Below are 15,277 nucleotides of genomic sequence, written 5' to 3'. Positions count from 1 at the left end.
ATGTAGCCGTAGTTACGCAGATATTGCTACACTAATCGTTGAGACCGCGACGCTTTCTTCCACAGTGAAAAGCTATCTCAGGTTTGTCATCCAGTCCAACCACACTTGTCCTCCCGCCTCATTTGCTCTCCAAAAAAAAGAAGCGCGTTGTTGTCCACTTTCGTCAAAGCCCCTCCAGATAGTTAAGTATATACTTTATTGCTCCTCATGTCACTACCTCAACTCGCTACGACTGAGTAAAGTACAAACGTTAAAAGAACGGACAAGATCAACAAACCACAGTAGTGGTAGCGACGTTCCCCGCCCCATCCTATTCCAGAGCTCTGAATCGGACGCCCGATGGGAAAGCGCAACTTGGCTACCTGCACGGACGAAGTTGTTGCAGGAAAGGGAGGCACGTTGTATGCACGAGACAACCACATTCACCACCTGCACGTTTGGCGGAGGAAACTCCATAGATTGTTTCATGTGATGTGATGTGATGGGAGAGGAGACAAAGGAAGAAGAAAAAAACCCCGCCATTGCAGATCTACGCAGTAATGCGCTGCTAAACTTCAGGATATAGAAAGGAGGACCTGTGACAGGCTCCGATGACCAGCTTCTGAGGAAATACAGATACGTGACAGACGAAAAAAGAAGAGTGCGTAACTAAATAGTGTTGAAAGATGTGTGCACCCCGTGTTCCTACGGGCGTGCCTAGACAGTGTCCATGCCCACGTCGCTCGCCGCCAAACCTCGCATTGACGGTCGCAGAGGCTGTGAAGAGGGCATAACAACATGGTGGATGCGGGACCCAGGAACAATTCAGATAGATGCGCGTGATCAGTCATTGCCTCATATGTGCCCGTCAACAAAGGATATCTTGCGTGCTTGCTGAAGAACCAGTACTGCAGCTGCCGCTGCCAAAACTTGAGGATGAATCGAAAGATGTAGATAGAAGCATGATCATTCGTTTATGCCTGGACCTTCTTCTCGTTTATGACACATTTCGGTCTGAAGACGGCATCTTGCCCCGTCATGCGCCTCCCTAGGGCTCGGTCTAGTTTCGCACCGAGGGCCAGCTTGCTCATGTCGTCGTTCTTCTCGCTGCTCATCTGATATCGTTGCTGTGCTAGCCGCTTATCCTCAAGTCGCTCAAAGCCTGCATTCCAGCTCTTGATCTCCTGGGCTTTGGGGTCGCCGGCGGTTGAGCTTGCTCCGGAGAGGTGCGAAGGTGCAATTGATGGCGTCAGCGTGGGAGTGGCGCTGTAAGTGGACAGGCGGGTTGAGGCGCGGTTGCCGGCGGACTGTGAAGACTTCATGTTAGGGCTCTGAGGTGCAAGGAGTGCGAGGTGTGGATGAAGGGGGGCGGGAAAGGCAGAGGTATTCGCAGATAGTGTGCCCCGAGCGAGCATCAACCTAGCGGAATACACTAGCCTTGAAACAGCAATGGATAATCAGGAGAGAGCCGGAACGTACACTGGCGAGGATGGGCCGCGAGGACTCAAGAGAGTTCGTCATGGTGCTTCAGAATGCGCGCCTTTATTCCTTTGGCAGGAGGGAGACAGCGGAGATAGTTTGGGAAGTCTTCAGACAGCCACAATGTTCCAGTTGATTGGACACGAGGGCGCTGGTGTCGGTGGAGGGGCGGGCGTGGAGAGGGATTTAGGGGAAGGAAGCGTCGAGGGAGAAACAGCGTCGTCAGAGAAGTGCTTGCGCTGGGGCTTTCGCGCGTTTCACGGCGAGCCAAGGCCCTGGATCGGCAAGGGGTATGCGTTGACTAATCGGTGAGGACGAGCAAGGGGGATCTGGTACCGCAAGTCCAAGCAGAAGTGAATGTTCGCGCTGATATCGCCGCCCTGCAAGTTGGAGGTGAGGTGTGCAGTGGAGGAGGAGGGCTGGTGTTGATAGGTGCTGAAGGCTGGGAAGGATGCAGGTGGCTCTGCGTCAGTCAAATGACAAGTGAACCTCTCCGGCGGGAAGCGACCCTTTTTACTTTTGTCTGAGCGGGGCGCTACAGTCACTCTGAAACCGCGCACACGAGTAGAGAACGGAAGGTGGTCACGGCAAGGCACTGGAGCGCAGCCAGCCCTCGCCGTGGCCTCCAGGGACTTTGTCAAAGAAGCGCGCATCTCAATGCCTGGAAAATGAAGCCACACGGCCCCATCCATTGTCGACAACGGCTCTCATTCGATACATGCAAGCCCCACGCTCTTGCCACGTTTTTCGAACGTGGTTCCCGCAGCCGCTGAACTTGGTCTGATCCTTTGCTCCGCAACCGTCCGACGCTCTCTCATCAAGACTGCCACTTCCACCACTGACCTCGCATCTCTCACCGCACAACAAAGAACACCGACTGCAAGTCTTGCTTCCTAGGCAACCCGCCGTGCCTGCCCCTGCCTCTGCACACGACTCCAGATTGCGCTGCACTCGCTCGGAGTGGTAAGCCGGAGTTGATCCATGCCCATGATCTCTCAGAGGCATGCAGCTAATCATGCGCCATCCTCGGCTGGCGATGGCATTTTCTATCAGCCCAGAAGCCCGTCTGCGCCAGAGACAAGCCAAAAGCAAAGCGAATGGCTAAGCCAATGCTGGTTGCCGTTCCGCAAGTAAGAAGCCCTCCACATCACCCGCTAGGACATTATTGTATCTGGACCCGCATTTCTGAGTGAGAAAGTAGATGATGGTTATCCGACTGATCTCTTAATCAGAGCCATGAGGTAGTGTCTTCCAGCCTGCCCTAAAGCAATGCAGCGTAAAAACTTAAGACTATGTTCCACCTTTTCCACTTTCTCCATCTTTTAGACCATTTTCTAAGGCAGGTCCTTGATTCGAGCAGCGATACAAATACAATCTGCAAACCTCCTCCCTGAGGCATGGATATATATGTTATGTGCGCAATACTGCAGTTAGATTGTGTGTGGACCGTGCTGGCCACGTTATGAGCCACGTGGGTGTGAAAGGGCCACCCTGCATATTCCGGACGCTCGGGTGTAAGCGCTATCCGGTGAGTGGTAGAAATTAACTCCTTGCAGTATGAGTGAATGCTAACGGCTTTAGCCTGAAACCTGACTGCACTTAGCCCCAAAAGAACCCAAAGACATACTCGCTTCAAGGAGGTTAAGATGTTGTCACATACAAAGCATAACTAGGGTGGAATTAATAGAATGTGAGAGGTTGTTAAGAGGTTGCTGATTCTTATCCTTAATCTAATCCTTTTTGCTACAAGAGTTACAATTAGAGATTTAAGGCGCTTTTAAAGAAGGGTTAATGGCGATACATACTGTGATGAAAGCGCGTTCTCTACTACCGTCTACACCTGGTGGAGCTTGGTAGAGGAGATTGGCTCTATTTTATACTATGTTAGGATAAGAAGAGAAGGTAAAGCCTGCGCAGCGCTACGATGCTAGCGTGCTCGATTAGCTCTTAGCGCAATGAAGTGCCGAATCTGTCTAAAATACTAAGCTGCTCACTGTACTAAAAATTGCAATAGCCTTTTAATAGAATGCATAGTTAATAACAATACTATAAATTACTCTTATGTCTACAGCTTAACTGTAACGATTCTCACGAATCGTTCCATCTTCGGGTCGCTCGGAATCTATCCGAAGGGCCCCCGTATCGGCCCCGACCATGACTCGACCTTGTCCCCCGCAGTTACCCCCACTCCCCCAAGTATTTAGTCGCACCTCTTCCCTTAGCTAGCTTAGTAGTTTTCTGATATCCTTCGTACAAGGCCTATAGGTGTCAATGGAAATTCCTAGGTTCTGAGTCCCCACGCACTCCCATATGCCTCTGAGTGGATTCCCACCGCATTTAGACCCATTGTCTTCCCTGTGCTGTTACATTAACTAGCTGTTCTCTAAGAGCTCTAAGAATCTAGAAGCTGTCTTAGGCTAGCTCTGTTAGAGAGCCTGCAAAATTCTAGAAAATCTAAACCGCTAGTTATTAAGCTAGATAGGCTAGGGACATTATAATTACTCTTATGTCTGCAGCTTAACTAGCTGTTGTAACGGCGCAGGCAAGACAATGGGTCCGAATGCGGTGGGAGTCCACTCAGAGGCATATGGGAGTGCGTGGGGACTCTGAACCTGGGAATGCCATTGACACCTATAGGCCTTGTACGAAAGGATATCAGAAAACTACTGAGCTAGCTACAGGGGCAAGGTGCGACTAAATACATAAGGGAATAGGGGTAACAGCAGGGGTTAGGGCCAGGTCAAGGTCAGGGCTAATACAAGGGCCTTCTAGAGGTTCTAGGCGACTTAAGATAGAATAATTTATAAGGATTATTACACTACTCCCCCCTCTGTAGACTAATAGTCCCTATTAGTAGTTATAGTTTAAAGTATTGCTGTTATGTCCTCTGCATCCTTAAACTAAAACTAGTCTAATTTAGCTAGGTGTCCTTACTAAGTATTCCTTTGCACTGCTAGCAGTGTCCTCTAAACTAAACGCCATGCGTGCGCGCCTGCTCTAATAGTAATCTGTACTAATGTCTAGCTAATTGTTCCTTACTATCTATACAGTTATTAATTTTAGGCGTGCGTTTAGTAAGGTAGCATTAGGTATTATTAAGAGTGCCTTAAAAGTCTTTTGCTATAGGGTAGCAGTAATAATTTAAGGCATTATTAGAGGTAATTTAGTAATTAATTAAGGTCTATTAGAACATGTTGCTATGCATTAACTCTAAATTAGGTAGGGTATAGCTTAGCTAAAGCGTATTTAACTCTAGGGTTAGAAAGTAGTTAGTAGTTAGGCATTAGCAGTTATCTTTAATTTAATAAGTTATTAGTAGTCTCTAAGTTTCTACCTTAGCGCATTTTTTATAACTTTTCTAAAGGCAATCTTAATTATATAGGAATAGAAAGTTCTAAACTTAAAGGCTTTAGTTAACTAAAAGTTAATAAAATCTAGTCTATAAACTAAATAGTTTAATATAATAGTGTGTAAGTATTATAACCTAAACTAAATTAGACATGTTTTAGGCTTAGACATAGTTAAACAAATAATTAGTGTAATATTATATAAGGCTATTACTAGTAAAAGTAAGTTTTCTAATATAATGTAACAGCGCAGGCAAGACAATAGGTCTAAATGCAGTGGGAGTCCACTTAGAGGCATATAGGAGTGCGTGGGGACTCTAAACCTAGGAATGCCATTAACACCTATAGGCCTTATACAAAAGGATATTAGAAAACTACTGAGCTAGCTACAGGGGCAAGGTGCGACTAAATACATGAGGGAATAGGGGTAACAGCAGGGGTCGGGGCCAGGTTGAGGTCGGGGCCGATACGAGGGCCTTCCGGAGGTTCCGGGCGACTCGAGATGGAACGATTCATGAGGATCGTTACAGCTGTTGTCTAAGAACTCTAAGGATCTAGAAGCTGTCTTAGACTAGCTCACTTAGGGAGCCTGTAAAATTCTAGGGGATTTAGTCTACTAGTTGTTAAGTTCTAATTAGGAAGGTAATACTGTTAATCTAAAATTAAGGTATAGATAGGTTAAATTTCTACGCGTATTTAGACTTTTCTTTACTAATAATAGTTAGAATCTAGTAAAAAATATACTATTTTATAGCTACAGCTTGTCTCTACATTGTATTAAATTCTAAGTCTATTTAGACATATAGTGGTAGATGTAACGGCGCAGGCAAGACAATGGGTCCGAATACGGTAGGAATCCACTCAGAGGCATATAGGAGTGCGTAGGGACTCAATAACCTAGGAATTCCATTAACACCTATAGGCCTTGTACAAAAGGATATCAGAAAACTATCAAGCGAGCTATGGGGGAGAGGTGCAACTAAATACTTAGGGGAAATAGGGGTAACAGCAGGGGTCAGGGCAGGGTCGGAGCCACGTCGCGTCAGGGTCGGGGCCGATACGGAGGCCCTTCGGATAGGTTCCGGGCCACCCGAGATGGAACGATTCCTGAGAATCGTTACAGTAGAGATATTGTAAATCTAATTCTGTTTTTATGCTCTTAAAGTAGGGCGATTTATAGAAAAAAAATTATAAAGTCTCTTAGACAGACAATAAGAGAAACGCTAGCTACAGGGGTCAGAAACTGCTAGTCCTTAGGCTATACTCTGTTTGGAGTAGCACTATGCATGGTGGTTTGTACCCTTTGGACGTGCTGGAAGTTATACCGCCTAGCATATAAGAGGGAAACTGGCAATAAGATAGATGGAAAAATGAACCGGAATATGCTCAGGGTATTTACCTTCCGCCTCCTACTCAAGACTTCTATCTACCTTTTAGCTCTGCCGCCTAGGACTGCGGGTCCTTAACCTACTTATATCTAGCAAGGATAGGACCGCCGAGATGAGACCGACCTGTTCATTAACAACGTTCTGCTTCGTGGCTGTAACGATCCTCATGAATCGTTCCATCTCGAGTCGCCCGGAACCTCCGGAAGGCCCTCGTATCGGCCCCGACCTCGACCTGGCCCCGACCCCTGCTGTTACCCCTATTCCCTCATGTATTTAGTCGCACCTCGCCCCCGTAGCTAGCTCGGTAGTTTTCTGATATCCTACGTACAAGGCCTATAGGTGTCATTGGTATTCCCAGGTCTCTGAGTCCCCACGCACTCCCATATGCCTCTGAGTGGATTCATACCGCATTCGGACCCATTGTCTTGCCTGCGCCGTTACAGTGGCATAGGCAGCTCATATGAGGCATGAAAGGGGCCTAGGAATGACTGCTATTTAAGTAATAGTTAGACCGGTTGTGCAGCTCAAGGCTGTGCGCCTTCATCTAGCCAAGAGGAGCCGAGGGGCTAGTGGCATTTCCGCTACGAGCTGTTAGGGTTGACGACGATGACTTGAAAGTCGTCGCGGGTTCGGCTGGTATTGGGAGCAGCAGCCTCTGAGACGCCGGATTCCTAGATGCTGCACTTAAGTTAGCATGGAGGTGGGTTTTGTACAAGAGAACCAGTCCAGCTCTAAGCCTATTTCATCGTTAGTACATTGCATGATCTTGCAGTTACATATCTTCAATTCAACCCATATGGTCACGTTCGATGTACACATTAAAGCTAGTGTACATGTTAGCATCGCCTGCAGTAGTTGGGGCAGCCCACAACATCGTAGGTTGACGCTGTTTGTACCCAAGATATGAGTTAACACTGACAGTAGCGTATGGATTCTTCAAGTTCCAATTGTAGCCAGATGGCGTCTTAGTGCCACCAGTATTAGTTTTTTATTAAAAAAAAATAGTCGTATGACTAATATAAGATAAAAAGTGACCTAGAAACGCTTTTTAAAGTGTCGTAGGATGTCATGGTGCGAAGTGTCGAAGCTGAAAGCCGGATAAACAGGTATCGGATTCAGGTGTTGATAGCTATGTATGTGCCATGGTGGTTTTAAGACGTCAATATAGAGAACTAAAGCAAGGGCAGAAGTGCTGGCATATATACAGAACGGGATAGGGGTGATAGGAAAGGGGCAGGATGAAACAGGACAGGGCAGGACAGTACAGGCACGTGGCGTACGTAGCGCGTAAGGTGTCAAGGAAATGATGATCGGAAAGCCGAGCAGGGGAGCCGTGAGTCAATACCGTGGCATAGGGACGCTCGTTAGAGGAATTACAGCTATAAACTCTATTCTCATTTCATTAAACCTTTAATAGTCATCAGATATGTGGAAGGTACGTCGACCAGTCGATTGCCATAAAAGCGGTCGCTGGAAGTCTCCGAAATGATATGAAGTCTTCCAGCAGAATACATAATCGGAAAATGGAATACAAAGCACACAATGGTAGCGTAACTACCAATGACCGTATGGGTACGTCGTATTCTGGATCTATATCTGGCGTCTTGTTCTTGGCATGCCGGATAGCGGCTTGCATACGTGTGGGCGGTGGTTTGATCAGTGGATGTGAGCGAACTAGTGGAGGTCCGTGACCCATTTCAATATCTTCGCCTTGTGTAGTCCTCGAGTATTGTTGGACTAAAAACAATATTTCAAATAAGCCACCAATAGCCACAATCATCATCGTGCCTAGAGAGCATGTTCGCCAAAGGATCCGCTCCAGCGTAGTGGGGAAATGGAGGTTCCAGCCTGCAACGAAAACGCTCGTGTAAGCCAAAGAAATGGCTAGCGAAACGAAGAGCATTGATCGTTTCAAGATTAAGAAGTTGAATGACGAGAAATGTTGGATGGGGAGCTCCTTCTGATATGTGTGGATTATCCTCATCCGTCGCAGCAGGTTGACGTTGTACACCCACAGTCGGCTTGCTATCCATTCTTCTCGACTGACGAAGTCGAGCGGCGTGAAATGATATGGCCCAGCCGCACTACGCCCGTGCTCGCCCAGGAGCTGATCCAATGTACGGTGGCAATCTAAGAAAATAGCGTCTTGAACATCCATTGGTTTATGTCGCCAGAAGAACATCGTGGCTAAAGCACAGACAATGTATGCGAGGGTTGTAATTTCGAGAGTAGTGGTCGCATAACCCTTGATAGGCCGAGACACCGTGCTTAAAGTAAACCAAAACATTTGAATGAAGCAAATGAATCTGATTTAATTAGCTTTTGTGTGAAAGAGGCTGATACTGTATCCTACCTAGCCAGTCCATCGCTCTTGTTCTTGTCGCGGATTGTATCCAGTGTGATGTTGCCAGGGAAAGGAATGTAGCGATTTGTAACGAGGAAATGCAGCTGCTTAGCATTTATGGGGAACGATTTCGGTTCGTCCAGCTGGGCATTAGGGAGTTGCAGGTGAATACCTCCCATATCAGCGAAAAAGGCATGCTTCATTGTCCAGCCTGAATGATCTGAGGTAGAGAATGCCCGAACGGAAGCTCGCGCGCTGCAGAATTGCTCAAGTGCGTTGAGAAGAATGAACTCAGGGCCAAGTAACCCGAGACAGAACATATGCCATCGATCCCGAAAGATGTCCCAGACTCCACGAGAAGGCGCAGGCACATTTACGCAAACAGAGGTCCAGATGCAGAGAAATACGGTAACTCCACAAGAGATGATGATGTTGTGTGCCAAAGACAGGCTAAACTGTATATAGCTTAGCACCTCCATCCAATTGGGTTCATCACTGCTGGCTTGCTTCCAGGGCTGGGACGAAGCGCCCGTCGCCTCTATTTTTTGCCTGTGCCGTCAGCTTCCCCACTTTTTTTTTTGACCTTCTTCCGCCCATAACTATGTCTTTGACGGCGAACCCAACCACGCCTCTTTGACCTTCTCCCACCCACAACTACGCCTAAGATGGCGAACCAAACCACGCCCCAACGCAGATTTCCGCTGCGTTATATCGCTACTTTCCTAGCCCTATTGGCGTCGGTTATTATTGGTGCGCTCTTGGCTTGTGTTGAAGGCTGCAATATCACCTCCTTTCGTTGCTGACTATGGAAAACAGGCCTCGTTGCGAGCAATGGCAACGCGTCACCGTCCGTCCAAGAATACTATGGCTCCTCGGAATCACGATTCGGATACTGGCTGTTACTCGGCAACACCAGGCATTGCGGGCTATACAGGAAAGGTCAACTGTCTCCTTTCCCGATCTCTACTGCGCACCGAGCGATGGAGCAGAAGCTATACACCCGGCTGGAATTGAGTCCAGGATCGAAGGTCCTTGATGCGGGTGCAGGTTCAGGATATGTCGCCATATACATGGCTCAGAAAGGCTTGAACGTTCAAGCCATCGATATCACGCCCCACCACATCGCAGATGCTAGAAAGAACATCAAGAAACATAAGCTGGAAGACAAAGTGTCGGTCGAGTATGGTGACTACCACGATCTATCCTCTTTCCCGGACGAGTCCTTCGATGGTATCTACACAATGGAAACGTTTGTGCATGCAGATGATCCAGTCAAAGTGCTCCGCAACTTCTATCGCCTTTTGAAACCAGGCGGTGCTCTTGTCCTCCACGAAGCCGACTTCAGTCGCAACACAGGAACACTCCAGGACGTCCTTCGCTTGTCACATTGTCAAAATACACTAGAAGAGGGTGGATATCAGGAGCTCACCGAGAAAGTGGGATTTAAAGACTTCTCCTTGGAAGACTTGACCGACGAGGTACTTCCTATGTGGAGGCTCTTCGGCGTTCTGGGCTATCTTCCTTACCAGTTGTTTCGTATCCTTGGCATACAGGACCGATTCATTAACGTCATGGCCGGCGTTGAGGCTTGGCTCAACTGGGGGGATGGAAGATATATCTCTGTAAGAGTTTTGAAGCCTTAAATGTAGTGTAGCGGAGCGAACACAGTTTGAAAAGTGCAGAATAATGACGGAGAATCTAGCCTCCCTTCAATTATGTAACGCATTAATTAGTAGATTCTGTATTTTACAAGCGAATAGTCTACACAAGCAAATAGTCCACCCTAACTAAATTTTAGCAGCTTGTACTTTAATTAATAATGTATCTACTAATCAACCTTTACTATACTAAAAAAAAGGTTTAAATACTTTTAGCTTTTTAAGTAACGTACACTACAAGCAAGTTGCTCACACTCCTGAGTTGCTTACTTTTGCTAAGACCCTACCAAACTACTCTTTCTACACTAATGCATTCCTAACAACACTACTTAGACATGCTAAAAGAATATTAGATACAGCTTATGCTTTAGGCTTTTTGTGACGGCGCGTACCGCGTCACATGCTCTGCGGCTTCAGCTCCCTCGCTTGCGCAACGAGTAGCGCCTTGGCAGGGGGCACACATGTATATCTTAAACTCGCAGAGCAGCTCCTCTGCTCCTTAGTTTAATCTAGTTGGGTTACACCACCTCTTGCTTGTAGCTTAAGCATGCCGATTGTGACAGCTAACGTAGCTCGCCTCTTTTACTAGCATATCTAGAAACTCTACAGCTTGCCTGACACAATAGTCTCTAAGTAGAGCTTATAATTTATTTCTGCCTTTTAAGATAAGTTATACAAGTAACTAAAGATTAAAGCCTAATTATCTTCTGCTTACTATTTTAAAACTAACAGCTAGACTAAGAACATAAATGCTGTTATAGAATAAGTTCTTTAAGTATACATAAACTATAAATAAAACAACTAGGTAAGTTAGCTGCCTTTAGCTAAGTTTAAAGCTAATAACACTATATTTAAATTAACCTAAGCCTTACTATTCTTAGCATGTACTAGATAGCACCTATAAATAGGCTTTAAACTACTAACTAGAACAGGTTAACTATCTTACTAAGCTGCTCTAGCTTGTAATGCTAACACAATAGTTAATAAGATGTAAGACATTAAACAGTTTATTTTAAAAAAATTATATAAACTTAAGCTATTTAATAGAAATACGTAAACTAGAAATAAATCTCTACACTTATATACTAAATTAGTAACATAGTCTAGCTAGACACTTAAAATATTTAAATAAACTAGAAGTTAAAGAAGCTAGACTAGAAAGCACTTAGCAAATATAAAGTTACTAAGATAGTTCTATTCTATGCTTTCTAACTTAACTTGCTTAAATCTATAAAGATACACTCTGTCTTCTATGTTACTCTTCTCTAACCTGCTGCCTCTAATTCTAATTACCTACCTAGCTAATAGAACCTACTATCTAAAACTGTTAAAGTAAATAGTAAACCTAAATACTTTATTAAATAAACTAAAGACCTCTGCTATAACTAGCGCTAACGCTGCTACTAGTGCCTTGTAAAATAGACTAGATATAATAACCTAAGCTAGGAACCTACTAAGAACTTAAAGGATAATAAAGCTGTTTTTCTATTTTACTAACAACAACCTAATATAATTAAACTAGAATTAGTCTAAATGTTATAATATCGTACCTAGTTAACGTATCCACGTGGCTTTGTTTTAGTAACTAACAATCTGTTAGAGTGAAGAGAGAAGAAAGCTTATACTTGTAAGAGGTATTGAGTAGGAAACACAGGTCACAGAGAGGGAATGCAAGATAGGGGTAACAAGAGTAAACCTTAGGGTCGGAGGCAGAGGTACGGAGGCCGAGGAGCCTATATACCCCGTGCTAAGCCTAGGGTACTCAGGGGTTAGATAGCTGTAACATAATCGTGACAATACCTTACGTAGCTAGAAGGCAGAGTGTACAGTTCTAGAGAGCCTAGGGAGAGATTAGAGAAGGTTAGTAAAAGTAAGAGAAGAAGAAGTAAACAGAGAGATAAGAGAGATTAATATGTTTTAGTACTCTATAATAAATAGGTATAGAGTACTTAGGCGCTTTATGTTAAGAAGAATATTAAGTAGATTACTCTACCTAAGCTGTGCCTTAATAGAAGAATAACTACAGCCTTCTACACAGGGTAGAAGGCTGCGCCTATATAGTTTTTATAATTATTCTGTTTACTACTCCTGCAAAGCAGTTATTGTTCTTTATAAGCAATTATAACAATTATGTGCTAAGGCTAGCAAATGTACCTTACTAGATTTAAAGTGTTATGTAACTGCCTTTACATCTTTCCTTCTTCTATAGAGTTAGCCTTAGCAGTGCTACGCCTTCTAACTAGTAGTTATAACATCTGCTCTTCTCTTCTCTAGCGTTAACTTAACGTCTACCTACTATACTCTTTTTTTAGAGTATAAAACCCTAGAACGCTAGCCTCTTAAACTTGTACACTTCTTGTCTCTTTTCTACTCTTTCTTCTAATGCCTGCGCAGGCTCTTGTAACGGCACAGGCAAGACAATAGGTCTAAATGCGGTGGGAATCCACTCAGAGGCATATGGGAGTGCGTGGGGACTTGGAACCTAGGAATGCCATTAACACCTATAGGCCTTGTACAAAAGGATATTAGAAAACTACTAAGCTAACTACAGGTGCAAGGTGCAACTAAATACATAGAGGAATAGGGGTACAGCAAGAGGCTAGGCAGAGTTAGGGCTAGGTTAAAGTTAGGGCTAATATAAGAGTCTTCTAGAAGTTCTAGGCAACCTAAAATAAAATAATTTATAAAAATTAAGTTAAAGTTAGAGCTAATATAGAGACCCTTTAGATAAGTTCTAGGTAACTTAAAATAAAATAATTTATAAGAATTATTACACTACTCCCCCCTTTATAAACTAATAGTCTCTATTAGTAGTAATTAACGTACTTCACAGGCAAGTTGCTCACACACCTAAGTTGCTTACTTTTACTAAGACCCTACTAAACTACTCTTCTTACACTAATGTATTCTCTACAACACTACTTAGACATGCTAAAAGAATATTAGATACAGCTTACACTTTAAGCTTTTAAATAAGATATAAAACTTTTAAAAAAATATGCTATAGCTATGTGTAAAGTTTTATAAAAGATAATAAATAACTATAGCGCTAGATAACCTTTATAAGCTAATTTTATAGCTAAATTATAAAGGCTAGGCAATAAAAAGAAGTAGGTAATTATTAAGACTATACTTAAGCTATATGCGCAAGAAATTTCCCCTTAGATAGCATTTATAGCTAATATAGCTAATTCTTTGCGCGCTAAGCATAATCTAGGCTATGTTTATATAAACTAGCTTAGTATGTTTATAAAGTGTTATTTAAAGCTTAAAGTAACACTTAAGTGTAAGTATAACTATAAAAAAGCTTTTTATAAGAGTTCTAAAGTAATTTAAAGCAGGTTTAGCCTTATAAAGAATATTAAAGCTAAGTATAGTATCTAAAATAATAACATATATAACTTTAGTAAAATAAAGTTTATAATTAGCTAAATATCTTTTAACTATACTTACACTTAAAACTTTACTTTAAGCTTTAAATAACACTTTACAAACATACTAGGCTAGTTTATGTAAACATAGCCTAGATTACACTTAGCGCGTAAAGAATTAGCTATATTAGCTATAAATGCTATCTAAAGGGAAATTTCTTGCGCATATAGCTTAAGTATAGTCTTAATAATTACCTGCTTTTTTTTATTACTTAGCCTTTATAATTTAGATGTAGAATTAGCTTGTAAAGGTTATCTAGCGCTATAGTTATTTATTATTTTTTATAAAACTTTATATATAGCTACAGTATATTTCTTTAAAAGTTTTATGTCTTGTTTAAAAGCTTAGAGTGTAAGCTGTATCTAACATTCTTTTAGCGCGTCTAAGTAGTGTTGTGGGGAATGCATTAGTGTAAGAAGAGTAGTGTTACAGCCAACAGTTAGACTGTAATGACCCAACTAGCTGTCCCACACAGCCCGAACGACGTCGGATGGAAGACGCTTAGCCCCGCGCTAAGCAAATCACGTGACAGGACAGATAAGAAATAGCTCTAGCTTTTAGAGAAAAGCCTTACAGAGTGCATTATCTAATAGAACATGCAGGCTTGCAGGCTTGCAGGCTATGCAGGCTGTTTAGGAAACAAGCATGCAAGCATGCAAAGCATGTAAACCCTATGTATATAGTCTTAATTATAACTATAGTTAAAAGGTTGTAATTACTGTTTAGTCTTTACTTACTTAATAGACTAAAAGGCATTAAAACTTTTATAAAAAAGACATTACTGCCTTATATATCTTACACTATATATACCTCTACTTTTATTCTTATAGATTAGGTTTACTAGCTCTCTATACAGCTACTAGGTTAAACTATAACCTGCCTTCTTTATCCTGCCTGCCCTACACTCTACTTAATAGACTGTACACCTAATCTAGCTAAGTTCTATTTCTTTTACTGCTAACATTACTTTAGGCTGTTGTACTTCTAAAAATACTATTTTATTAAAGTAAGAATTATAACAGTAATTACTACTACTTATAAAGTATAGCTACTACTACTTTAGACATTAGCATAATAGGTGCTTTAGCTGCTAGCACTAGCTAGATCTTTATAGCATCTAAGAAAGCATAGAATTAGCAGATACTTTATCTTTAAAATAAGCTTAAATAGCTTAAACAGCACTTCTAGCTATAAGTGTAATAAAGACTTTTAAACATTCTTTAGCTATAAGCTCTCTAGCTAGAAGTAGCTAACTTTAAAAACATTACTTAAAAAAAAACTAGTATTAAGTCTAAAAAAACTTTATGCCTAGCCTCTCTTAAAGCATTTAATAGCTTTACTAAAGATTTAAAGCCTTTCTTTACTAAATGCTACCTTTGCATGTAATATAATAAAGGTGCCTTTAGAATAGATAAAGAAATAATTTTATAAATAAGCCTATACTTAGAAAAATTACCTGCTATTTAGTTTTAGCTCTATACTAATAACTAGATAAACTATAAAGTAAATAGTAAACTTTTATTACTTAAAATAAAAAAAGTCTTTAAAAACTTTAACTTATTTAAAGCAGCTCTAACTATAATTTATAGGCTAGTTAACAAAGAAAAATAAGTAGTTAATAAAATAAACACTCTTTAACAGAGAAATAGC

At 42.4% G+C, this 15,277-nt stretch overlaps 3 protein-coding genes across 3 annotated transcripts; 1 reads left to right on the top strand and 2 right to left on the bottom strand.

The window, feature by feature from the left end:
- Positions 1 to 915: 915 nt before the first annotated feature.
- On the bottom strand, positions 916 to 1,607 carry BDR25DRAFT_67858 (uncharacterized protein). The gene is made up of 2 exons (XM_033698914.1): positions 1,459 to 1,607; positions 916 to 1,286 (listed from the first exon to the last, which is right to left on the bottom strand). The coding sequence occupies exons 1-2, from the start codon at positions 1,498 to 1,500 to the stop codon at positions 954 to 956; spliced, it is 375 nt and encodes a 124-aa protein (XP_033553462.1). The 5' UTR covers positions 1,501 to 1,607; the 3' UTR covers positions 916 to 953.
- A 5,935-nt stretch (positions 1,608 to 7,542) lies between these two features.
- BDR25DRAFT_252761 (uncharacterized protein) lies at positions 7,543 to 8,919 on the bottom strand. Its single transcript, XM_033686198.1, has 2 exons — positions 8,547 to 8,919; positions 7,543 to 8,499 (listed from the first exon to the last, which is right to left on the bottom strand). Exons 1-2 carry the CDS (start codon positions 8,855 to 8,857, stop codon positions 7,614 to 7,616), a joined length of 1,197 nt encoding a protein of 398 aa, XP_033553461.1. The 5' UTR covers positions 8,858 to 8,919; the 3' UTR covers positions 7,543 to 7,613.
- Positions 8,920 to 9,163: 244 nt separating this feature from the next.
- Positions 9,164 to 10,308, top strand: BDR25DRAFT_331356 (S-adenosyl-L-methionine-dependent methyltransferase). The gene is made up of 2 exons (XM_033692623.1): positions 9,164 to 9,287; positions 9,354 to 10,308. Exons 1-2 carry the CDS (start codon positions 9,203 to 9,205, stop codon positions 10,178 to 10,180), a joined length of 912 nt encoding a protein of 303 aa, XP_033553460.1. The 5' UTR covers positions 9,164 to 9,202; the 3' UTR covers positions 10,181 to 10,308.
- Positions 10,309 to 15,277: the final 4,969 nt, after the last annotated feature.

The sequence above is a fragment of the Lindgomyces ingoldianus genome (assembly GCF_010093535.1).
Source record: "Lindgomyces ingoldianus strain ATCC 200398 unplaced genomic scaffold BDR25scaffold_3, whole genome shotgun sequence".
Taxonomy (NCBI): domain Eukaryota; kingdom Fungi; phylum Ascomycota; class Dothideomycetes; order Pleosporales; family Lindgomycetaceae; genus Lindgomyces; species Lindgomyces ingoldianus.
This window is presented reverse-complemented; position numbering and strand designations above follow the sequence as displayed.

What these genes read in the sequence shown, in the direction of transcription:
- BDR25DRAFT_331356 (XM_033692623.1), top strand. Translation starts at nt 9,203, where the DNA reads ATGGCGAACCAAACCACGCCCCAACGCAGATTTCCGCTGCGTTATATC. An exon ending in ATTGGCGTCGGTTATTATTG is followed by an intron (nt 9,288 to 9,353) that starts GTGCGCTCTTGG and finishes TATGGAAAACAG; the next exon opens with GCCTCGTTGCGAGCAATGGC.
- BDR25DRAFT_67858 (XM_033698914.1), bottom strand. Translation starts at nt 1,500, where the DNA reads ATGACGAACTCTCTTGAGTCCTCGCGGCCCATCCTCGCCAGT. An exon ending in CGCGGCCCATCCTCGCCAGT is followed by an intron (nt 1,287 to 1,458) that starts GTACGTTCCGGC and finishes AAGTCTTCACAG; the next exon opens with TCCGCCGGCAACCGCGCCTC.
- BDR25DRAFT_252761 (XM_033686198.1), bottom strand. Translation starts at nt 8,857, where the DNA reads ATGTTCTGTCTCGGGTTACTTGGCCCTGAGTTCATTCTTCTCAACGCA. An exon ending in AAGAGCGATGGACTGGCTAG is followed by an intron (nt 8,500 to 8,546) that starts GTAGGATACAGT and finishes TAATTAAATCAG; the next exon opens with ATTCATTTGCTTCATTCAAA.